This window comes from Cherax quadricarinatus, chromosome 48, assembly GCF_038502225.1.
Source record: "Cherax quadricarinatus isolate ZL_2023a chromosome 48, ASM3850222v1, whole genome shotgun sequence".
Taxonomy (NCBI): Eukaryota; Metazoa; Arthropoda; class Malacostraca; order Decapoda; family Parastacidae; genus Cherax; species Cherax quadricarinatus.
In genome coordinates, this window is record NC_091339.1 from 15,222,320 (window position 1) to 15,248,994 (window position 26,675).

Here is a 26,675-nt window from a genome sequence, read left to right on the forward strand (position 1 = left end):
ATATTTCCCATAAGAAATAATGGAAATACAATTAATTCGTTCCAGAAACCCAAAAATATTTACAAAAAAAATACATTTTATAGAGATTAATTATAGTTTTACATACACACAACAAATATAGTGTTCAATTATGTATTAATAAATTTAAATAAACATATAAAATAACATTTTACTTACCTTTACTGAAGATTGGTGATGGCATCTGGAAAATAGGGAGGAGGAGAGAGGGAGTTGGGATTAGTGTTTGGAAGGAGAATCCCCCTCCATGAGGACTTCAGATATCAAAGCCCTCTCTGGGGTTACTTCCCTTCTGTCTTTTAATGCCACTAGGACCAGTTTGAGAGTCACTGAACCCCTGTCTCACAAAATAACTGTCCACAGTCCTCTGTATCTGGTGCCTCTAAGATTTCCCTAAAATTGGACATGGTTCTGTCACTGAACTTGTTGCAAAGATGGCTTGTTTCAGCTTGCTCAGGGCGGTACTTCTCCACAAACATTTGGACATCATTCCGCTTGGCCATCATTCCACTTCTGTATTATTTCCTTCTTCACATCTATGGTGTTTCTCACTTTCTTTACCACAGGGGTACTACTAGCAAGTTTCTTTGCTCCCATTGTAGCTTATTTCACAGTCCCACAAGCACTAAACACAGTGAAATAATCATAAAATGTTTGAATGAGAGCGCAGGTTAATGTTCACTCAAGCATCAACAAAACCATTCTGGCTCACGGCACCTGCATGGGGACGCGGACAGAGCGGGCTGCTGGACAGGTCCGGTACCCGGCAGTTCGAAAATAGGGGCGAGTTCGATAATAGGGACAAAGTTGGTTCGAAAAAAGGGTTCTATTTTCGAAGAGTTCGATAAGCGATACGTTCGAAATTTGAGGTTTCAATGTAGTATAAAGTTAGGGGTGTGGGCACATTTTATGCATCAGCGATTTTTCCAACTGAACCCTATTTTAAGCCAATTCCATATAACAATTTCACCAAATTCTTAAGCTATTTTACTAGAATGCCTTCTGTTCTATCAATTAAGCACAAGAAACTGCCCATTCAACTACCAAAATTATCCCATAAAGTGCACAGAATTTGGTAATTTGGCCATTTTTATGCAAAATTAAAATATCCAATTTATATACAGTCCAAGATAAACACTATTTCTTGGGTAATAAAATATAACAAGGAATGATCTATCATGGTTTATGGCATCCCAATAAAAACCAATAAAACAAACTGGGGAGTGTAGGGGAGGCCAATTTCAAGCTACTTCCAATCCAGGAACAAACTAAAATCATCTTTGTTTCAGCAATATGTCTTCCACTCTATTAAATGATCCCAAAATACAGCTAATAAAACCATAAAAACTATCCTAGAAAATAACTTAGTCACTATTTTAAACCAAACACGAGGTCAGAATTTTGTTTTTCCCATCAAGCACCACATGAGGCAGGATTTTTTTATACCATGCATACTCACCACACAATTTAATGCTTGCAGGTTATTTGAGATGATTTATAATGTATATCAATGTAGTGGACCTTAAGATCAACGACACAGTTATTTTGTGACAGACAAAGCTCTCCCTTCATGCATAAGAGGATGTACCAACAACCCTCTGGCTGTCTTCAAAAGAGAACTGGACAAAGCCCTCAAATCAGTTCCTGACCAGCCAGGTTATGGTTTGTATGTTGTACTGCATGCAACCAGCAGTAACAGCCTGGCTGATCAGGCCTTGATCCGTCGGAAAGCATGGTCTGGGACCAAGTCATGGGGGCATTGACCCCTCAGAAGCATCCTTCAGGTATCAGTTCTTTCAAAAAAAAAAAAAAAAAAAAAAAAAAAAAAAAAAAAAAAAAAAAACACACAAGAACCATACACCAAGCCATAAATGAAACAAAACAATGATGAAATGCTAACAAGTTTATATTTAAAAGTGAAAGTGTGATCATCAGGATCATAATATTTAGAATAGGGATGCACTTTCAATCTGAGATTTAAAAACATGAACCGATTCCAGACTCTTAAGAAAACTGGCAACTTGTTGAATGTATGAGCTGCGTAAGAACAGGCTCTTTCTGTGAATTTTCTCCTGAATAGAATGACACACAATCAGTCAAAAAGGGTTCTTGACAATTCACAGAAACGTTCTTGCACCCAATGCAAAAGGTACAGTACAAAAATATCAGAAAGACATATGAATTTATTAACCATAACAGATTTAAATGTTAATCAACAGTTTAATCAGACTGCCTTCCCAGTTTTACAAACTAAACTTTGACTCACATTATTATATATTAATAAAAGAAAGTGCTATTGCATTTCTGGTATAAATGTATACATATAATTTTATAACCCCAATCAGGTGTAGGAAACTCCTTGAACTATTATTATAATTGCACCTGTAGTATTTTCAGTATGTGAGCAAATGCTGTAATGATTGTTAAAAGATTAGTGAAGGTCCTAAACAGACCACCTCACTATGTGGAGAAAGAAAAAAGTGAACATAGTGCAAAAAACAGATTCTGCAGATATAACTACTGCCATATTATGTCAAATTAACTTTTGATCCATTCTCAAATTAGACAGCAAGCACTGTATCGATGTACAGAACTTCTCACTACATTCAAATCTAGGCTTGTTAAAGAGACTTAACACATACAAATACCACATGAATCCACAGATAAAACAGAGACTAGTAGACAAACCAAAACGACTTGGAACTTGTATGTACACATATTAAGAATTTCAAGTTCTACTCCTAAGTCTTATCAGAACCTACAAATTTTCAATACCTGTTTAAAGTGAACTAAATTCAAACCTACTAGAGAAATACATCCCCCCAATGAAAAGCAGGGGTGTCACTAGCACGTTAAGAGACCATACAATAAGTGTCAGGGGCCCGAGACTGTTCAACTGCCTCCCAGCACACATAAGGGGGATTACCAACAGACCCCTGGCAGTCTTCAAGCTGGCACTGGACAAGCACCTAAAGTCAGTTCCGGATCAGCCGGGCTGTGGCTCGTATGTTGGTTTGCGTGCAGCCAGCAGCAACAGCCTGGTTGATCAGGCTCTGATCCACCAGGAGGCCTGGTCTCAGACCGGGCCGCGGGGGCGTTGACCCCCGGAACTCTCTCCAGGTAAACTCCAGGTACGTACATTATGAAGTACACGTATACCATGTTGACAAAATTAAAATACGTGTACAACAGGTACAGTACACAGTCTTGTAAATAAACCCTGAGAATTTGTAACACTTTTACTAAAAGTGAAAAAAAAAAAAAAATTACTTTTGTTCTCATTTTGAATGGATTAAGATTAATGTACTAAATTTCCTGAATGTACTAAGAGAATCCTGTAAAACTTACATCATCTGCCTCCTTCCCAACTTGATTTTTTGCAGTTTCCTGAAAAGAAACATATATGTAAATATATCTACATATAAAGTGAATCATACTGTACAATGACTATATATAAGTACTAGTCTTTATAAGAATAGCCCATATTTAACAGGAAGAAAATGGCACATATATCTTCAAATTAACTAAAGACCCTCTGTATCACCTTAAGAGGGGTGTCAAACTAATGTGAATGCATTTGTACACTTTTCACCTTAATATCGGTCATACCAAGCATACCTGTTTCAACCCTAACTGAAAAGAAATGACCCTGGAACAGTAGTTGTAATATAGTTTATATAAATTTTAAGTCTCAGGGTGCCAATTTATTATCAAGAGTTTGGGTTAAAATGTTAAGCAGATACACTCTACCATCAATTATTTTAATACTAAGATGATTTTAATACCAAAATGATTAAGATTTGTTATGGATGGCTAGAGTTCCTTACCAGATGCATTGCAACATTAGGATATCATTCTCTCGAAGTATTTCCATGCATACAAGTTAATGTACTGTATTCAATGTAAGCCACACAGGGGCTGCAAAATATTTAATTATACAGTAGCTATATGTATACTATATTAATAAATAATACATAATAAAAATATAGAATATGGGTGTCTTATTCAAGAATAACTGATGCTAAAGATAGTGGCACTGTAGTTCCTGTGAATTTGTGTTCACTTCCCACTACAGCATTGTATTCAGTACCTAATGCCACTGTACCACATGAGTGGGAGGCACTTGTTTTGCAGTTTTGGTACATACTAACCAAACAAGTCACACCCAATTTAGGTTACTAGCACACAGTATTTTCATAAAATTTGTGGTTTTCTTTTAACCCTTTGACTGTCACAAGCCCCTTTCTGAAACTGTCATTCTATGTCGCACAATTTTTGGAAAGAAAAAAAATTTATTTTTTCTTATGAAATGATAGAGAAGCTTTTTACGATGGTAATGACACTGAAAGTACGAAATTTGGTCGAAAACTCACAGAATTACTCTCCGCGAAGTTAGTGGTCTCGACGACATACGCATCACCGATTTCGCCGACTTTGAGCCCTGTTTTTGGCCAATTCCGTTGCTCCAGTTGACCAAACTCAAAGCTATTTCTTTAGAACTCCATTTTTTCTATCAGTTGAGTACAAGAAACCGCCCATTTACTGATTTGAACTACCCAATAAAGTGGTCAGTAATTGGCAATTTGGCCAAGTTCACACAAATTAAAAAAGATGCCAATTTCAAAATAGGATCCAGAATAAACAATGTAGACATTCTTGGCACTAAAATAACATATCCTCTGTTAATTAGTTACGTCTCTAGACCCCTCTTATATTACTACTGCTTTCTATTTTGATTTTTTATTCATACAAAAAATACAAAATTTACTGTTATGCAGACTACTGCAGTATTGTAAAAATGGTATAAATAATAGCAGTGCACTAGTGAATGAATATTAGACTCCCCAGTTGACGTGTATTGGATGTGTGGTGTGATTTGCTTACTCCTGATCATTGGTAAAAATCGAACATTTCCGCTACTTTGAGCTCAATTTCAAGGTCGTTTTCATCGTGAAACTAATCAAAATCATCTCTATTTCTGTAAGATGGTTTCCTTTTTATCACGTGAGACCATGAAAACGAGAATACAACGATAAATACTATATGAAAATACGTACACCTCAAAGTCGGTATTTTAATCCAAAAAAAGGGTCAGTTTTTTTTTTTCTCATTATGCACTGCGTGCTGCTGGATTTTTTTTATGTGGTGCACACCACACAGACCCATTCTCTCACATGTGGGCCTACCAGCTTTCTCCTGCTTGATTTGAAGCCACTAGAATTTACGCGTATAAATACTTCCAAAACAGTGGCTCGTAAGACGTGTATATACGACCAAAACAGTCAAAGGGTTAAGTCACTTGAACTCAACATATGGGTTCACTAAATTAAAACTTCAGAGAACAGTGAATAAATTGTGCAAGAAACTCACATGTGAAACTTAATTCAAAAATTCATTAATCCCTAGCATCCTAAACTTAAGGCTTTTTATACTGTTAAAGCACAATATCAATATTCTAACAAGACATTTATTTTATTAATGATTAACAAATGAATATTATAAATCTGATACTGTACTGGTATAAAGTGGAAGTCATCACACTGGCTGTTTTAAAACTGCATTTAACCCTTTGACTGTTTACGCCGTATAAATACGTCTTACGCACCACTGTTTCTGACGTATTTATACGCATAAATTCTAGAGGCTTCAAATCAAGCGGGAAAGGCCTGGTAGGCCTACATGAGAGAGAATGGGTCTAAGTGGTCGGTGTGCACCCTGTGAAAAAATCTGGGACCCAGCGGTGCATTGTGGGAACACCATCTTGGTAGTCCATTTTCACCATGCCTCTCGGTAAGAAGTTCCTCACTCCTTGGCAGATTGGAGGTCTTTTGTTCCCAAGTGATTGCTCTAACAGCGATGAAAATGACAGTGACAGTGAATTCCAGGGTTTTGAAGCGAGTGTGACCGAAAAAAGTGCCCAGGATAACGTAATTAGTGATGAAAACCCAGATGACCCACAACCTTCCACCTCTGGTGCTGGGCCGGCTTGTTCACGTTCACGTTCGCCTGTACCAGGACGAAAGAGGAAACTATTTGGTCGTGTACAACACCCTGATGTTAGCAGTGAATGTGATAGTGATAGTGATTTCAAGGTCATTGAAAGCAGTTCTAGTTGTGACAGTGAGGGTGAATATTCCCCAGTGAAGCGGCAGTATGTACGACATAGCATGCGGTCTGGTAGTGTTTCATATGCTGTTCCAAGGGGAAGGAGAAACTCTGGGAGCACATCCCGTGGCCCTACACCACGACCTGATAGTGAAGATGACGATATTGTTACAATGGGTATGAATGATGCGAGTGAGGGAGCAGGCTGTGGTGGTGATAGTGATGGTGGCACGGCCCATGTGGCACCAGCAGTGGGCCACGCTACTACCCACGCTGCTGACTCTGCACAACAACAACAAGCCTCACCCAACCCCACACTCCCACAACCTGCACAACCACAACTTGCACAACCACAACCACGGTACAATATCCAGAACCCACCAGCAGACCGCATCTGGGATTGGCAGGACGGTGACGAGTTTGTTCCCAGTCCCCACGACTTTGATGAAACACAAAGTGGAATAAAGCCATCATGTCCACTTGGGAACAATGCTAGTGAACTGGAATGCTTTGAGTTATTCTTCGATGAACCCCTGATAGACATCATTGTCAGGGAAACAAACACATACTGTGATTACACCATGGCAAATACAATTCTCTCACCAAAACCACGGCTACACCAGTGGAAGGAGACAACTGTGGCAGAGATGTACCTGTTTTTTGCCACAATAATGCTTATGCCATATGTGTATAAGCACACTGTCACCACATACTGGGCAACAGAATGCCTGATTTCAACTCCAGGTTTTAGTGACATTATAGGTGTCAATCGTTTCCTGATACGTACTGTTACGTATGTTACACCTTTCAGACAAAACAAGGCCTGACAGAACCGACAGGTTATATAAGATCAGAAATGTGTTATGTACATGAAACAAAAGTGCTGCATGTATTTTTATCCCTTCAGGAAGCTTGTTATTGATGAGTCCTTGATTTTATTTGAAGGAAGACTCGCATTCAAGCAATATATACCAAGCAAGAGGAAACGCTTTGGTATAAAGTTATTTGTACTGTGTGATTGCAGAAGTGGTCTAGTTTTGGATATCATTGTGTACACTGGCAGTAATACTTTGAGAGATACCATGAAGTTATTGGGTATCTCTGGTGATGTGGTTAGAACAATGATGGAACCATATCTTGGTAAGGGGCATATGTTATTTACTGATAACTGGTACACAAGCCCCTTACTCAGTGATTTCTTGCAAGTGAACTTGACAGACGTGTGTGGCACAGTGCGTGGTAATCGTAAACATGTGCCAAGGTTCAACGCTGGCACTCACAGAGGTGAGGTGCAAGCCTTTGCTGCCAATGACATCATGGCATTTCGGTGGCATGACAAACGTGATGTCACATTGTTGACATCAGTTCACCCAAACGAAATGGCACACAGTGGCAGGCACAACAGAGAGACCAATGAACCCATTCTAAAGCCTGCAGCAGTCATGGACTACAACCTCAATATGCGCTTAGTGGACAAATGTGACATGCAGATTGGGTTTGCAGATTGTGTATGCAAGAGTTATAAGTGGTATATAAAACTATTTTTCCATCTTGTTGATATCTCCATGCTAAATGCTTATAACATATACAAGTTGAAGACCAACAAAACACCAAAATATGGTGAATTTTGTTTGTCAGTAATCAGACAAATAATCGCAAAGTACCAAGGAGCAACACCTGCAATAGACCAGCACCCACGAAATTACCAACACACGCCATCTCGTTTCAGGCCTGGTGATCACTGCCCCATACAACTGCCTCCTACTACTGCCAAGAAAAATGCTCAGAAGAGGTGTTATGTATGTACACATACCACAAAACACCCATAAACACGCAGAGACACTCGTTTTATGTGTGAGGAGTGTCAAGTGCCACTCTGCATATACCCATGTTTCAAAGAGTTCCACAAGCTGCAGCAGTTCTAAGAACGTGTTCAGTGACTGTACATATGTATATATATTATGGAACAATAGTAATAAACATTGTTTTGTATTGTTTGTTTGTGTAAACAAAGTGTATACACAAACTAATAGTGATAAAGTTTGTTCAGTTATTGTGTTGTTAACAATGAGTGTATATTTGAACAATGCACCTTACATTGGTCTCACAGGCCACATAAGTTACTTGGAAAATAAAAATATTGAAAAATGCAAGAAACTTTTGAATTAGAGTAAATAAAAGAATACCGGGTGGGCGGCAGTCGCCGCTGTTGCCGTACGCACCTCACTTTCTGCAAACTTTGCGGCTCTATATCTCGGTAAGTACTGATGGCAAAAATTTTTTTTAGGCTTAAAACACTCAGAAAAATAATCCTAACATTTTCATAAGAAAAAATTATTTTTTTTTTTCAAATATTTTACAACATAGAATGACAGTTTCAGAAAGGGGCCTGCGACAGTCAAAGGGTTACGAGTGAATGTTTTACAACAGCAAATAGGTCTATGAAAGACAATGTGAATTTTAGAATAAGATAAAGAAAGTAGCAGGAGTGTTGAGGAATCTGCAGAAATACACATTTGACAATGGATGCAAAATGGGAATGCATCAAGAGCCCAGTAGTGATGACATTTATTTATAGATGTGATACTTGAAAGATGCAGCAAAGAAGCTCAAGTCTGAGGAAATGTCAAGTCTTAGATCAATGAGGTGTGAATATTATGCAAACAATAAAAAATAAAGAAATTAGAATTCAGTTTGTTGATATGAAAGATATATTTCAAGGAGGTCTTAAATGTGGGTGGATAATGGTTTTGAAAGGTAAGGGCTTGAGGACCTATCTGATACAGTATTAGCAAGCATTTAATCAGAGTGGAGGTACAATAGTGATTATGGAAATTGTACATGCTGTTAAAAGTGAAAATGGTAATATGGTATCTACTGCAATTAAGAATTCAGGAAACCTGGTTAGCTGGACTCAGATTTTAAAGGAAATTGCACCACCTGTACATCATGAGGCGATGATATGGTTTGGTGGATTGTAACTGGTTCACATCTGTGTCTTTTGGGAAGACAAGGGAAGATGAATGACTTTCTTACTTGGATTATTCTGCCTTGGTGGAACCTAATTTATTAAAAAGAACATGTAACTTTTATTTTAAAAATGTAACAATAGAAGTCATTTCCTAAATTGAAAATTTACTACTACTGGATAGCAGAAAAGTAGCACAGTACAGTACTGTGTTGCTCTCTGTAACAACCCCACTCCTCTTAAACCCTTTGGGTGCACAGCTTGCAAATCAGCAGTTTTGGTAGACCTAATGATTCGAAATCCCACTCTGACCACAAGACAAAAAATTTAAATATCCCAAGGTATCCACTGAAATCTCACAGGTATGGATGTGAAATTTCAACTCAGTAACCGTTAGTGTCTGGCAACCAGAATATAATAGTAATTTACATAAGACTGAGCCAAGGACTGGTGGAGATAAGAATGTCATAAGTGTATACCACAAGGGATAGAATACCAACACTTGTTCTGGGCACAAGTGATTACCCAAAAGCAGTTCTGGATTCTGAAGAGGGGTCCATGGCCATTCAACAGTGTCAAAGTCACTGAAGGTTAAGTCGAATAAGGCAATGGGAAAGGGAAGGGGGAGAGTAACCAGGCAAAGGGAGGACAGCAGCTCCAAGAAAAAACTAAAAGTAATCATGTATCCACCGTAAACTTCGGTCACTTCAGCAGCAACAGGTAATGCTGTTGTTTCCTGGAAACCACTTCATACCTTACCTGGTGTACACTACCTGGATGGCATCTTCAGGACTGACTGAACAAACCATACCCCCGGCCGGGATTGAACCCGCGGTCATAGATTTCTTGAGTCATCTGACTGAACAAAGCTTGGAAAAATTGCTTTAGACAATAGAACTAACTCTGCAACTGTCTTTCAGCTAATAATGGTGACAGGAGAAACACCACAAGAATTAGGAATCATACACCTTCAGATGCCACTCCTGGATCTGTAGGCAACCTCCAATAGCAGTGGATCCTGCCAGATAGCTACCCTGTATCTCACTAATGGGTCAACTGACATGATGAGTTTCAAGTCTCACTACGTAATCAAATTTTCATCGGGTGGAGTAACCAAACCACCACAGCACTACCAAAGGAAGCTACACTAAAAGGGCTGACAGTGATTCCTTTTCCTGCTATTTATTAGCTGGATTTCACAAAAAGGTAAAAATTTTTTACAGAGACCAAAAGGAGGAAGGTTTGAGGGTATAAATACTGTATTTGCATTCAACCTCAGGAAGGGAGAGAGAGAGCCAATTCCTTGGACCATGAAACCTTCTGCCACTGCAAGGGACCCCCCACTTGAAAGGGGATGCACAACATAGGTACCAATGTAGTATAAATAAATATGTAATTTTAAAGAGTTGTTGGGATAAATTAGTCATCCTAACATCTTACATCAAGTTTTTATTTAGTCTTTGCAAGTTTAAACTTTCCCACTGCTCTTATGTAGTACATATATTACATAAAATATAACCTAGGATAACCCATTAGTCAACCACTGTGACTATTTCTAATGGGTCCTTTCATATACAGTACCATAATGATTAAAAGTAAAAATATGAATATAAATTATTTACATGTATATGTATGGTATTCTAATACCATTATATATTTACCTAAAGAAATCAATGCAAAATGATTCTCCCAACTTTAATATTACCCAATTAGCTCCAGAACCATTATACAATGAGGGAGACATAAGGTATACAGACCTAGTAGAAGCCTTTGACAAATACGACCATGGCGTATTAGTGGAACAAACTTTGTGCAAAAGGAATAACAGGAAAACTGGGTAGAAGTTTATTGAATTTTCTAGCAAAAAGAATCCAGAGCAATAATGAATTTCTCATTCTCAAATCTGACACAAAGTATTACCACTTTTTGGAGATACAGTGGTCCCTCGTTTTTCGTAATTAATCCGTTCCTGGAGGAGCTACTATAAACGAAATTTACGATTTGCGAATCAATTTTCCCCATAAGAAATAATGTAAATACAATTAATCCGTTCCTGACACCCAGAAGTATTAAAACAAAAAAAAAAATTTTACATGAAATATACATGTAGTACATAAACAATACAATGGGAAATAATGAATGAAACATTAACAGCATAATGCTTACCTTTATTGGAGATTCTTCTTAGTGTATGGGAGACTGGAGGAGGAGAGAGATTGGATTGTTTACAGTTTGGAAGGGGAATCCCCTTCCAGCAACACCTCAGGTACCAATTGCTTTTCTGGGGTTACTTCTCTTCTCTGTTTCTTAATGCCACTAGGACCACCATGAGAGTCACTGGAGTCCTGTCTCGCAAAATAACTGTGGAGAGAGCTCTGTTTCTGGCATCTCTTCAACACTTCCCTAAAATGGCCCAAGACTTTGTCACTGTACATATTTCTCACCTTCTTTACCACAGGCTTGGCACTAGGAGCTTTCTTTCGAGCCATGGTAGCTTATTTAGTACTTAATACTTTAGTACCTTAGTGCTTACACGTCCGGGACAAACTACTATTCGCGAGTCAACCTATGAAAAGCGAGTCCATGTTTATACGAAAATACCCCTATGATTGGCGAAATTTACGATTGCCGAGAACTACGAAAAGCGAGGGACCACTGTATCAGAAATTACATGAAAGAGAATCAGCTGAGGAGAGAGCAAACCTTTCAACTAATGTAAGTCATAGCACTGTCAGTGTGCCACTAACAACATGGTTTTCAATGAGGACAGATTTCAGTTTCTTTACCATGGAAAATTTGAGAAAAAGACTGAAACAGACTTGCTCAATAGAGCAAAAGACTAATGTAAGGGGCTTTAGTGATAATGTCAGATCTCATTTAGAAGGATCAAAAGTGTCATTATCACAATGGCAAGGAAATAATAAGGTGATTAACCCTTTCAGGGTTTCGGCTGTACTAGTACGGTTTATGCACCAGGGTTTTTGATGTACTAGTACGCCTAAATTCTAGCGCCCTCAAATCTAGTGAGAGAAAGCTGGTAGGCCTACATATGAAAGAATGGGTCTATGTGGTCAGTGTGCGCGGTATAAAAAAAATCCTGCAGCACACAGTGCGTAATGAGAAAAAAAAACTTTGACCGTGTTTTTGGATTAAAGCAGCGACTTTGCACTGTATTTTTGTATGGTATTTATTGTTGTATTCTAGTTTTCCTGGTCTCATTTTATAGAATGGAAGACATATTACAGAAATTGAGATGATTTTGACTGGTTTTACAATGAAAAGTACCTTGGAATTGAGCTCAAAGTAGCAGAAATGTTCGATTTTTACCGAAGTTCAAAAGTAAACAAATCATGCCAAGCGTCCAATACATGTCAACTGGTGAGTCTAATATTTTTTCACAAGTGCGCCGATATTATTTATACCATTTCTACACTAATGCAGTAGTCTGCATAACAGTAAATCTTCTATTTTTTGTGAGAATAAGAATTCAAAGTGGAAAGCAAAAGAATGTAAGAGGGGCATGGGGACGTGACTAATGAACAGAGGAAATGTTATTTTAGTGCCAGGAATGTCTTTCTTGTTTATTCTGGACCCTATTTGGAAATTGGCATCTTTTGAAATTTGTGTGAAATTGGCAAAATTGTTAAATTCTGACCACTGTATTGGATAGTTGAAATTGGTAAATGGGTGGTTTCTTGCACTCATTTGATAGAAAAAAATGGAGTTCTAGCGAAATAGTTATGATTTTTGTCGACTAGTACACTAAAATTGGCCAAAAATAGGGTTCACAGTGGGCAAAATCGCCGATGCGTAAACATCGTCGAGACCGCTAACTTCGAGAGAGCATAATTCCGTAAGTTTTCCATCAAATTTCATACTTTTGGTGCCATTATGATCGGGAAAAGATTCTCTATCTCTTCATAATAAATAATTTTTTTTTTGAAATTTGGGGGACCCTGAGAACAAGTCTCTGAGAGGGCCTGTGGACCCTGAAAGGGTTAAGACCGAGGTCCCTCATGTAGCTCTACATCAAGAGCTCAGCTCATTCATAAGATGTGAGCAGTAAATTTTGGCCTAGATATGAGAGAATGGGTCTGCACCATGTGTACAGTATATAAAAAAAAAATCTGCCCCATTTAATGCATGACAAATAAGGTCCCCCTACACCCCCTGGTCTGTTTATGGGTTCTTAATAGGTCTGAATCAATTACTAGGACATCATTAATCATGACCAATCATTTCTGGTTATATTATCCAGGAAATAGAGAATCTTCTATTTTTTTGTGATTATGAATTAAAAATGGAAAGCAAGCACTGCGGTACCCCGAGTTTTGTACATAATTCATTCCAGAAGGCTGTTTGAGTGCCATTACCGAACGAATTTCTTCCCATAAGAATAATGTAAATTAGATTAGCCCATTTCAGACCCCCAAAAATACACTGACAAAAGCACTTACAATAATACACTTACATAATTGTTTAAGTTGGGAGCAATACGAAACTCGGGGTACAACTATATAATATAGGCGAGGCTTGGAGATGTGATTCATGAACAAAGGAAATGTTTTAGTTCCAGGAATGTCTACACTGTTTATTTTGCACTATTTTTAAACTGTTATTTTTTTTTAATTTTGTGTAAAACTGGTCAAATTACAGACTTCTGTGCCCTTTACAAGGTAGATGTAATAATTAAATGGGCAATTTTTTTTTGTGTGTGCTCAGTCGATAAAATGGAGGGCATACTAGTGAAATAGCTCAAAATTTGGTTGAATAGAGCAATGGAATTGGCTCAAAATAGGGCTCAAAGTCAGTGAAATTGCCAATGCATAAATTGCACCCAGACTGCTAACTTTGTGCCTGTGTAATTCCATATGTTTTCCATCAAATTTCATACTTTTGGTGCCATTACCTTTAGAAAAAGATTGTCACATGTCAGAAAAAAACAAGTGGACACAGAGAGCAATATTAATTTCTGGGGTCTGGACAATGAAAGGGTTAAACTGTCAATCACATATATTTATACCAATTTGGAAACTGCCATTGACATACAGCATGTTTACACTTAAATTGTAGGGCCTCCAAAATGGTTGCAATTCACTTGGTTAGGCTTAAAGCAAAGAAAAAAGGTTTGTGCCAATAAATATAAGTGAAATATATGAAAACATATACATATGTATTGATCACCTTCAAATCTTCATAAATACTAATCAGATTTCACTCAATCTTGTCTTATTACATACTAAAATCAGAGAGAATTTTTTCAGCAAGATAATGCAGTTTTTTTTTTTTTAATTATTGGCAATGAGGGCAGGTTATTTAAGAATCTTTAGCAGTTTAAGGTTTAAATCACTTGGGTGTTCTCATTTAGAATATTGTATGGTGATGACAGCTCTGTTAAAAGTAAGAGTAATAGAGCTGGAAAATGAAAAGAAATTGTTTACTGCTGCATAGTCAATCAATAGCAACAGTATATTTAAACTACTGGGAATGCCTTAAACATAAGAAATAACTCATAATATACACATGGAAGGTACTCATGGGGTTAGTAGCAAGTCTGCACACAGCCCTAACAACATATATGTATACCTATACACCATACTGAAGTTAGAGATATAGGAGGCAATGTAAATAAACCCAGTGACAAACAGAGGCACCATTACCTGGAGAGGGCTTCGGGGTCAACGCCCTCACGGCCTGGGCATAATAAGAGAACACTACCAACATCTCACATCTAAGACTATTCAATCTGCTACCTGTGTTTTAAGGGTTCTTAAGTAGAGTGATGGTGAATGATAACTCAGAGACTGTTATACTAGTATATCGAGTAAATATGTGGTAGGAAGCCCAGCCTGCAGTCTGATGTCCTGATGGCCTTGAGGGTACAAGACTGACTACTAGGGTATGCCCTCGCTTGACCCAGCCTTACGGCAGGGGCAGCATCACAGCAGGTTCAAACTATGCTAACATAATAGTATTTGAAAAGTCCACGGCATCACAGATAGTATATATGAAATATGCTGACACTTGCAGATATCCAGATATTAAGGACCCCAATGGAAATAAAAGTCACTGATTTTTTTTTTTTTGTTATCCTAGATAATTTACATTATGTATGACAATTGTACCTGTGTGTACCCAGAGTCTAAATAAACTTACTTAAAATACAGATGGAACAAGTGCAAAAGTTTTCAAGAGGAAACTGGATTATTAACTCTGCCAAGTGCCCAATCAACCAGGCTATGATGGAAACATAAGGTAACTGACCACCTACATCAACAGGTTGGTTGATCAGGAAAGCAACAGAAAAGCCTGGCCCCACACTAGGTCAAAGGTAAAGAAATTCTCAAAACTGATAAAAGGTTGTCTTTCAATGTGTACATCATTTACCTTTATATATGGCCCAACATTTAATAGTTTTATTCCCAGATACTATATACAGTATTTTAAATGAGGGATACATTAAATCTGCAGGGGTCCTTCAGCACCTAAAGGCATTCAGGTTCACTCCAATGAAGAGGAGGATATGCCCAATTTCTTGAATCAAGAGCACCTCACCAACACCAAGGTACTTCCCTGAGAAGTAAACACTTTAGTATTTTGTCACCATCCCTGATACTCTTTCTGGTTAATAGTATGTTTGCCAAGGTCAATCAGATCTAGACCAGTGATGACAAAGGTGCATGTCAGCAAACAAACTGGTTAAGATGTATTGGTAGGTCAGTGATATAAAGGAGAAATAAAAGTGGTCCTAGAGAACTGCCTAGCAGCAGAACTATGTTAGTGGGTTTCAGTATTTATTATTATTATAATTACTTCATTTACAGGATTGCTCAACTCCTAGGAGTTATGCAGCACCTGGGAAAATAAGAGGTATGGTCAATATTGAAGTTAGTTACTCATCAGAACTCATGCATCATATTCAAAATACAAGCAGGTCATCTGCACCCAAGCAACAACTGGTATTATGTAAAAAAAAAAATAATAATTTTAGGAGATAATAGTAAAAATGCATTTATTTTGGCACGAACAGTACATTAAAGGTTAGAATCGTCATGTACTATGCCAGGCTAATGACAACAGAATAGAGTGATTCATTGTACATAAACAAAGGCATGCCATTTCCAAATCTACCACTGCCAGAGTATGACTAAATTACATTAGGTTACTTCAGGATGGGTTATGTTGGGTTTCCTTATATTAGGTAAAGTTTCTTACCATTTCCACAAAATAAATCCACACAATCCATCTAATATTGAACATTTTCAAGAATAAATTCTTTCAAAACAGACCAGGAACTGAACTCAAAAAAAGACTTATTCTATCTGAAGGAGCAGGATATTTTGGTCTACTTTAACAAAAGGTTTTCTTAAATCAATAAAGGCCTAACAGTCAATAATGGTATGCAAATCTCTCGCTTCACATGCTGAGGGCCCGGGTTTGATTCCCAGCAAGGGTGAAAACATTGGGCATGTTTCCTTACACAGGTTGTCTATGTTCACCCATCAGTAATAATGGGTACCTGGGTGTTAGTCGACTGGTATGGGTCGCATCCTGGATAAAAATGACCTAATTTGCCCGAAATGCTTTGCATAACAAGGGTCTTTCTATATAGTAATATGCGATTGATGTCAGCTAAGCCTGTATACCTTGTACATGTACTTGTAGAAATAGATATATTAAAATTGTAATATACAGATATTAATGGCTCTGGACATCACCTTTTCCCAGTCTTTAAATATTCCACCAGTTTCTATACATTCAATTTGTTACAAGTTTAAATAGGAGTTAGGTTATGTTTATTTATCAGGTTAGGGAACAAGAATTATTCTTCTAAAATGACAGGATACGTATTTTTTGTTTTAATTTTATCCTTGGTTAGTTTAGACCCAGGTTATTCTGCAATACAATTGCAAAAATTTAAACGTATTGAAGCTTTTAAAAAAATAACTTGCTTAATCCCGGCACATCAAGGCTTAATAAACATTACCAAATTTCCTTATTTAATGCTTTATTTTGTTATAGTTCACGAGTAACATCATCAGCTGATTGTAAATTACTTTGAGCTACATCTTTTATTACATTCCTGCCCCTGGACACCTGTTATAGAGATAACTGGTGAAAAACAAACGGGTGTGAGAAATGTGTAAACAGAGTAAATAGTTAAGAGTTATAGTGGAAAATTAAAAATTTATGTTGCCCATGTGCCTCTCGTGGCTCATGTTATACCTCATAGTTACCCACTACCATCATCTCAACCATAAAAAAAAAATTACCTTTTCTTTCTTGCGTAAGTTGGGCATTTTTTCATGATTTAAGAAAAGGCTCTGGTCTCTTCACCCGAAGGTTCCAACAATATTCCGCATAAGACATTCTAACACGAGTTATTTCCTCCTTCACGCCCACACTGCCCCCTCTAGAGCGCCCACACCCCCGCCCACACCGCCCCAACCTCCACCCACACCCACCTACCACCCACACCCAACCTACCTCCATTTCCAGCAGTATTTTTGTACTTTTCAGGAGAGATAAGTTGTGTTGGTTGTGTGAGCTACGAGGGCGCTGATTGGTCCTCCCAGGTCACGTGCTCTTCATTCACTTGTTTCCCCGACGGGCATTATGGGACCAGCCTCTTCACCCTCCCGCATTTACACGTCTTTTTCATCTCTTTTTACCTTTCCATGACTTCAAGGGCCCCATCACTGAGGTCCCTAGGAACAACTCTTCATCACTGATAACTTGTAAGGCAAAACGCTCGCTAGATCCTACGATTTTGACATAAAATTTAAGACACCAAAGACCACCTGCTCTCTCAACAACCTCAATCACTCACACTCCCTCCTGATGTTCATTTGTTTTAAGATAACAACACATTCATTTTTAATAACCGGCGAAAACGAAACTAGGGTTTAAATACCTTTTTATATTCGCAGAATGCGTAAATGTCCCCATATTCAGAGTTTTTTTTAGGTCATTAATGGTCAAATTGCAGTGTTGCAGCCTCGCCTTGATCTGGTCGTCATGGTTACCGTGTCAACTACCTCATGCACGAGACGCTCTTGAGATATATTCAATTTTAATATATGAAGTGGGTCCAGAAATTACATCACTCACCTCTACCTTAAATAACATGGTAAGTAAAAGGACACTGGGCAATGAATAAGTATTTAAATATTATAAGTAAGATCATCCCGGGAACATCAGGAATCCAGGGCCTCAATTCATGTCCTTTATTTTAAAATTCCTGTACATAAGAGACATACAATAACCTGAGGGACCATGGAATGCATAGCATTTCGAGCAAGACTTAATCTAAGTCACTGTGGCTTTTTTTTTTAAGTTATCCTAGGTAATTTGCAATCATGTCACAGTGTAAGACAATATTAATCATCCAAAATTTGGGTAATTGTACCTAAATAAACGTACTTACCTACCTACTTTTTCGCCTATTTACCTATTTGCCTACTTAAACACTTACCTGCTTAATTTACTATTTACTTGCCTATTTACTTACCTACTTATTTACTTAAATATAACCCTCAATCAGTAACCACTAGATTGCCACATAAAATAACATTAATAGGACCGCACAGACATTCCATTAATAATCAAACTCACCAAGGACCCCAGTGGAAATAAGTCACTATGACTTTCTTGGGTTATCTTAGGTAATCTACACATATGCTGCTATGTATGATAAATCATGTAACTATGTATGTATACATGTACATGAATAAACTTACTTTCTAATGAATAGGCAATGCTATTAAGATTAACCCTCAATAAGTCACATTGTTTCACTTTACTGAGTTATCCAAGGCAAAATTCTCCATGATTTATTATATGCAACCACTGTAAACGTTTCGTGTTATATATGAGGCCTAAATCAAGCTTTACTTATACAATCATATGCAAGAATAAAATATATAGTCCATCCCTCGTGAGACGATTATAATGTGCTGGTTCATAACGATAAACTCCCATACACATTTACATTTAAAAAAAAAATTAAGATACCCCAGTAGCCCTAGTAAATAAACGATGATACCAGAATAACTTTGTAAATAAACTATAACACTAGAATAACCATTGTAAATAAACTATGATACCAGGATATCTTTTGTAAATAAACGACGACACCAGAATAATCATTGCAAATAAACGATGATACCAGAATAACATTTATAAATAAATGATGACACCAGAATAACCATTGTAAATAAACTATGATATAAGAATAACTTGGTAAATAAGCGATGAATGCCGGAATAACTGTAAATAAACGATGATACCAGAACCTTTACAAAGAAACGAGAATAACTTTGTAAATTAACAGTGATACCAAATAACATTTGTAAGTAAACGATACCAGAATAACTTTGTAAATAAACGATGATACCAGAATAACCTTTATAAATAAAGGATGTCATAATAACTTTGTAAATAAATAATGATACCAAAACAACTTGTGTAAATAAACGATGATACCAGTATAACTTTGTAAATAAACTATGATACCAGACAAACTTTTGTAAATAAACATTGATATCAGAATAACCTTTAAGAGGTCTGAGCTTGCTACCATCTGCAGCTCATAAGACTGCCATCCCCACGAGCCCCTTTGAGGCGGGGTAGATAGCAGACCAGAGGCCTAGCTTCTCCCTACGAGCCCCGTGAGGGCGGGGAATATGGCTAGGCCTGGGGACACTTGGTCCCAAAGATGAGGAGGTACTTGTACCTCCTCCCATGGGAGACTTAAGTCTCGAGACACTCCCCAGATAGGGAGCCAAGGCCGGGTCACCACTACTTGGAAAAGACCCGGGCCGGGAGAATACCGGCGAATAAAAAAAAATAAATAAATAACCTTTGTAAATAAATGATACCAGAACAACTTTTGTAAATAAATGATAATACCAGAATAGGTTTTGCAAATAAACGATGATGGCAAACTAACATTTGTAAATCATACTTTTATGTACATTATACTTACATTATCCTATATAATTGTCTGTAATTATTTTTGTAAATAAATATTTTATTTTGAATTTTAGGTACACAAACTACATAGGTTTCATTATTATTATTATTACTGTTGCAGTGTATGGATTCAAATTAATATATAGACATAACACATAACAAAACATTTACATAACATAGTAATTACATACATACATCATACATACACACGTACGTACATCAACAAAGACAAAGGTGTTTATGTTAAAGATTAAAACCTAAAATTCTAATCAATAGTGATTATAACTATAACCATGATTTTTAAAGGAGTGGACCAGTAAGCCAGCGGAAGGCCTCGGTCAGATGACCAAAAGTTCCAACTGTGGGTCATCATATGACAAAGACCCACGTCAGGAAACACTTGTCCTGTTTCCTGGCAAACCTTACCAAACCAGTGTTTATGTCAGGAACTGCTTAGATAAAGTAAAAGAGACAAAAAAAAAAATGGGTGGTCTACATCTTCCTGGACTACAAGACAGCAGCAGGCCTACTGGCCCATATTAGGCAGGTCCTTCTCAAACCCAGACCCACTAACAAAAATTATTTGCCAATCCTATTTGTATGGGATGCTCAAACAAGTAGCTGCTGACGTTATGTCCAAATATGCGCAACGTCATTCAGTTTGAGGGAGGAAAAGGAAGACCAGGTATGGAGTACAGTCTGAGAGAAAATAGGAAAGAAGTAGCACTGCTTCAGGCCTACTGGCCCATAGTAGGCAAGTCCAAGTCACACCCACTGAAGTAGGAAGGCGCGCAGGTTCACCTCACACCCACGCATGTACTTGCGTAACCTATTTGTTAAAGCTACACAACGAGAGAGAAACAATTCTCGACGAAAGAAAAAAAAAAAATTTGGTGGTTGTGTGAAAGTCTGGAAAACATGACGAACAAGTAGCCGGAGGAGCAAGATTCCCGTCAAATTTCCCTGGGTAGTGTAGTGCTGTAGAAGGCTTGAAGTGACTCTCTGCGTACAGTTTTATCAAGTCACATTGCTCCTTATGTAGAGGTTTATGAAGTCATGTTTCGGTCTGTGCAGAGCAGTGATTCCCAGAGTGGATGGTACCGGCCCCCTGGGGGCGGTGGTAAGATCCAGGGGAGGGTGTTGAGGAAAAAGGGGGCGATAAGGAACGGTAGGGGTTGCATTAGAACTAAGGGAGGGTTTGTTTTACATAATCTATGACAAAAATCTAAGTCACGAACACTTAAAGCAGATGATGTACAAAGAATAAAATCAAGAGTTATACACGAAAGTAGTTTTATTTTATTTTGTGGTCCGAAGTTGGAGCTAAAAGACCGACGAGTCCACTCTGCCAGGCAATTAATCTTTGCTTCTTGCTTATTCGTTTCGTCGAGATGAAAATTTAGTTCAAGAGCTGCTATTTGCAAGACAACAAGTCAGTATTTCGTGTTGTTTGAGAATTTTTTCAAAGAGAAAGACATCCCGCTTACCAACATTCTTGTTTGTGCAACAAATGGGGCACCATCGATTACAGGTTGTCATCGTGGCTTCATCAGTTTCTTGAAAAAGCTCTCCCTGGCGTGTTTACAGTGCACTCTGTAATCCACAGGCAACAACTGGTTGAAAAATACCTAAGTGGTCGACTTCACAAATCATTAAGCACTGTTATCACAGCAGTAAATAAAATCAAGGTACGTGCTCTCAATTCCCGATTGTGTCGACAGTTCTGCGCTGAGAATGATGAAGATTTTGAACTTTGTTGTTGCACACAAAAGTTAGATGGCTGTCAAAGGAAAACTTCCTGAGACGTTTCTCTTCACTTTTTAAAATAGTTGTTGAATTCTTCCAAGACTCCAATTCCGTTCTATATGATGAACTAAAAACATCAAGCATAACATTGCTTATTTGTCAGATAAATTCGCAAAGTTCAACGAAGTTGATTTACAGTTGCAATGAAATGAGGTTAATGTTATCAAAGTCATATCAGCCCTTTCCACTTTTCTGTCCAGGTTACAGTTATATAAACGTAACATACCCATGATATAGCCCGTAGTGAGTTCTTCCAGTTTCCAAACCTCTCTGAATTGGAGAAGAGCATATACGATGACCTTCAAGTGTATTGTGCACACCTGAATGAGCTGCATAGAGACATGTCTGGCAGATTTCAGAATCTTTTTTTTTACTTTAAATACCAGACTGGGAAAGCAATCTATTCCTAGATATCTACAATGAGGAATAAGGAATGGTGAAGCAAGAATTGATTTCACTTCAAAATGACACTGAGATGAGGCCAAAGGTCAAAAAATCAAACCAATATTTTTGGTTACAAAAAAAAAAAAATCTGACAGCACTGTGGACCAAAGTCAGGATGTACTTTATTACCTTCCCAACATCATATTTAGTAGAACGAGGCTTCAGTACAGTCTCTAAGCTTCCCAAGCCAAGAAACAGACTGAAAATTACTGAACGCGGGGATCTAAGACTTCATAGTGACATCAAGACTGATGTTGAGAAGCTGATGTTCCTGCACCCAAACACATTCATCCCATTAAAATTGTGAGGACAATGAAGTTACAGATGAGATGTAAACTTACGCGTTCATATTGTTAAATAAATTGGTTTACTATGTTAATTTTTATTTGTGAAATAAATACGCTTGTTTATAATGTTGGATTAGTTGTCGTTTTGAATTTTCAGTAAATCTTATACCAAGAAAGAGGTGTGCTCGTACATGTGTGTGTGGGGGGGGGGGGTGAGCTAGGGATGTGGCCTGGGAACCAAGGGGGTGAGAGCCTGAAGAAGTTTGGGAACCACTGGTGTAGACCTGTATCAAATCATGTTCTTCTCTATGTAGATCTCTATCAAGTCATGTTTATCTCTGTGTAGAGCTTTATCAAGTCATGTTTATCTGTGTAGAGCTTTATCAAGTCATGTTTATCTCTGTAGAGCTTTATCAAGTTATGTTTCGGTCTGTATAGAGCTTCTCTGTGTGTAGAGTTTTATCAAGTTATGTTCAGCTGTGTAGAGCTTTATCAAGTTATGATTATCTGTGTAAAGCTTTATTAATTTATGAGTCGCTTTGTGTAGAGCTTCATTAAATCATGATTCGCTTTGCGTAGAGCTTTATCAAGTCATGATTCGCTGTGTAGAGTTTTATTAAGTCATAGAACGAAACGTAGTTAATGCTAGTTCTAGAGAGTGTTTTCTTAGCAAATTTCAATATTCCTTATGCATCTGTACATGGCTTATTGCAGGGTGACCTTGAGAGGGTAGCATTACCAGAACTTACAATTATCATGTTGCAAAATGATCTTGAGAGGGTAGCATTGCCAGAACTTGTAATTACCTTGTTTCAAGGTGATCATGAGAGGGTAGCATCACCAGAACTTACAATTACCTTGTTTCAAGGTGAATCACGAATGGTTGTAGGCTGTAACTAATGTTTGTTAAACTGCGAATGGTTGTAACAAATGTTAGTTGAACCACGAATGGTTATAACTAATATTAGTTGGACCCGAATGATTGTAACTAATGTTAACTGAACCACGGCTGGTTGTAACAAATGTTAGTTGAACCACGAATGGTTATAACTAATGTTAGTTGAACCACGAATGGTTGCAACTAATGCTAGTTGAACCACGAATGATTGTAACAAATACTGGTTGAACTACGAATGGTTGTAACCAATGTTAGTTGAACCACAAATGTATATATGTCGAGGAGGTGGTAAACTAAGACGACATATACATTCACACTTATATGTCGGTGAAAAGAGAATTTATTTGCTGATGCCGTAAAAATTTATTCCTTTATAAGGGTCATCTTTTGGTGTATCCGTAAATTCCGAGTATACTTGTGTATTCAGGTGTATTATTATTATTATTATTATTATTATTATTATTATTATTATTATTATTATTTGCTCTGTAAATAATATTTGTAACTTTCCCAGAATTGCCAACGGATTGTGATATTTTTTTTTCTGCTAGGAACAAGGTTTTTTTCCATGTATTTCTGGAGAAAATCATTAAAATACTGTTTTGTAAAAAAATATGTTTAATTCGACAGTCTCTGATGAATTCTTTAGTATATAATTACAGTTTGAGTCAAGAGACTAGTGTTGGGCTACGATGTCAACTGCAGCCTTGCACCAGCCCCTCCCGTCATTAAGATCACAGCCTTAATTAATTTACGTCAGTAACATTCGTAATTAGGAGCAGGAATAACATCGTGGATTTGTAGAGAGACTTGCAGAGACCTGTAGATGGATGTAGATGAACTTGTGGAAGGACGTAGAATGACTTGTAGACTTGAAAAGACACTTGTATTAAGAAGCAGATATATATATATATATATATATATATATATATATATATATATATATATATATATATATATATATATATATATATATATATACAGGTGAGAGATTGAAGTTCACTCTTTAGAACATTTGCTGGAAAGGTGATGAATAAGACACACGAGCAACACCTGTGTATCTTCAAGAAACGTTTCACCCACCAAGGCGAAACGTCTTGTAAAAGAAAGATACCCAGGTGTTGCACATGTGTGTTGCTCGCCACCTAATCGGTTATACTTGTTTGAAATAATATTTTCATGTCATGTACGATGAAGTGTACAACAGTGTACATCCTGCAATGCAGCAACCTGTAAAGTATATACAAACAACAGGTGTACATAAACAATTAACATCATGTTAAATAATTCACTAAAATCAACACTAAAAATGTCTGCGCTCAGGATGACAGGATATATTCACCGAGAAATGTATATATATATATATATATATATATATATATATATATATATATATATATATATATATATATATATATATATATATATATATATATATATATATATATATATATATATATATATATATATATATATATATATATATATATATATATATATATATATATATATATATATATAACACACACATATATATATATATATATATATATATATATATATATATATATATATATATATATATATATATATATATATATATATATATATATATATATATATTTGTATATATATATATATATAACACATACATTATTTATCTCAGTGACACGTTTCCTTACACCTATTGTCCTGTTCACCTAGCAGCAAATAGGTACCTGGGTGTTAGTCGACTGGTGTGGGTCGCATCCTGGGGGACAAGATTAAGGACCCCAATGGAAATAAGTTAGACAGTCCTCGATGACGCACTGACTTTCTTGGGTTATCCTGGGTGGCTAACCCTCCGGGGTTAAAAATCCGAACAAAATCTTATCTTATCTTATCTCTTATCTTATATATATATATATATATATATATATATATATATATATATATATATATATATATATATATATATATATATATATATATATATATATATATATATATATATATATATATATATATATATATATATATAATGAGTTAAGTCCTTATTTTAGGGATTAAAGTATTCATGTCTGTTGTTGAAAGGGTTATGTTATGTGCAGCCTTAATGACCCTTGCGTAGTCGATAGGGTTTAAACCTCATTAATCAGCCAACTCAGGCTCCCAGCCTGATCTGTGATTCTCAGTCTGTCCTTCAGTCACTTAATTATATATTATGTATTACTGAAATAGTTGTAGTTGTAATCATAATTTTTGAAGACGTGGACTGGTAAGCCAGTGGAAGGCCTCGGTCTGATGACTAAATGCTCCAGTTGCGGGTCCGCGTTAGGCAACACTTGTCCTGTGTCCTGACAAACATTATACCTACCTTCCGTCACTTGCGAGTCATGTCTACAAAACAGATGACAGGAGTCTCACAAGTCATAAAAAAAACAAAGCCTTAATGTTGCACACGATGAAGTCTTTTATATTCAATCGCTGGGTACTTTTCCCATGTAGGAATCAGCTATCACGATGACACTGACAAACATGTAATATCTGCATAGATATTACATGTTTGCTCGAGGGGTAGACGAAATCTTTTCATCACCAGTCAAGAATATTTTCATCCCTAAAATAGGGATGAAAGTAAACTCTTATCATATATGAGCTGAGAGAAATGCATCCTTTGATGTATATATTCTGGATGGTAATAGAACTTACTTTCCAAAAGAAGTAAATTGTTTTTACTGAAAATGTCATGTAAATAGTCTAAATCTGAGCCTAATGGCATGAAAAATAAAATGATTTTGTTTATATTAAATGTAATTGTTAGAATTTTCATTTGTTAAATCAATTCAAGAAGTGAAAGACACCCAGAGACCTGGAAGCACTAACGTCTACAATTGTTATATATTCATTTCTAAGAACTATGTGCAGCATAAAATGTCCATTAGACTTTGTGACTCAGTGCTTGTTGGAGGCCACATATGCAGCTCCTATCACTGACTATCCTACATGTAGGCTCTGTGAAAGAAGCAGAGGCATGACCTCCAACGCTGCTGCATCGTGGAATATCAACTTATCAATAATGTCAGACATAATGGAATGAAGTACTTGGAACTGTGTAAATACCTCATCTACTCCGGGGTGCTTGAGGATATCCTCATTGTCCACACTGAATTTGCCAGCACTAGCTAGCAACCCA

General features: G+C 36.9%; 2 protein-coding genes across 10 annotated transcripts in view; one reads left to right on the plus strand and one right to left on the minus strand.

Moving 5' to 3' along the window:
• LOC128696182 (serine/threonine-protein phosphatase 2A 56 kDa regulatory subunit gamma isoform) overlaps positions 1–17,926 on the minus strand; it is a 154,611-nt gene extending 136,685 nt beyond the window's left edge. For 3 of the 9 annotated variants that reach the window (XM_070094909.1, XM_070094908.1, XM_070094907.1), the window contains exons 1-2: positions 17,579–17,926; positions 3,367–3,405 (exon numbers count right to left, since the gene is read on the minus strand). In XM_070094909.1, coding sequence (XP_069951010.1) covers positions 3,367–3,405; positions 17,579–17,584 — 45 coding nt within the window. In that variant the 5' untranslated portion in view covers positions 17,585–17,926. Of the gene's footprint in view, positions 1–3,366; positions 3,406–17,364; positions 17,456–17,578 lie in introns of those variants that run through there. The other 6 variants (XR_011393269.1, XM_070094905.1, XM_070094904.1 and 3 more) reach the window with 6 other exon arrangements.
• A 2,781-nt stretch (positions 17,927–20,707) lies between these two features.
• Positions 20,708–26,675, plus strand: part of ODA-Dnal1 (Outer dynein arm dynein axonemal light chain 1) — a 36,687-nt gene continuing 30,719 nt past the window's right edge. Inside the window, exons 1-3 of the mRNA XM_070094798.1 lie at positions 20,708–20,844; positions 21,672–21,753; positions 23,317–23,470. Of these exons, the coding sequence (XP_069950899.1) occupies positions 20,708–20,844; positions 21,672–21,753; positions 23,317–23,470 (373 nt within the window). The remainder of the gene's footprint in view (positions 20,845–21,671; positions 21,754–23,316; positions 23,471–26,675) is intronic.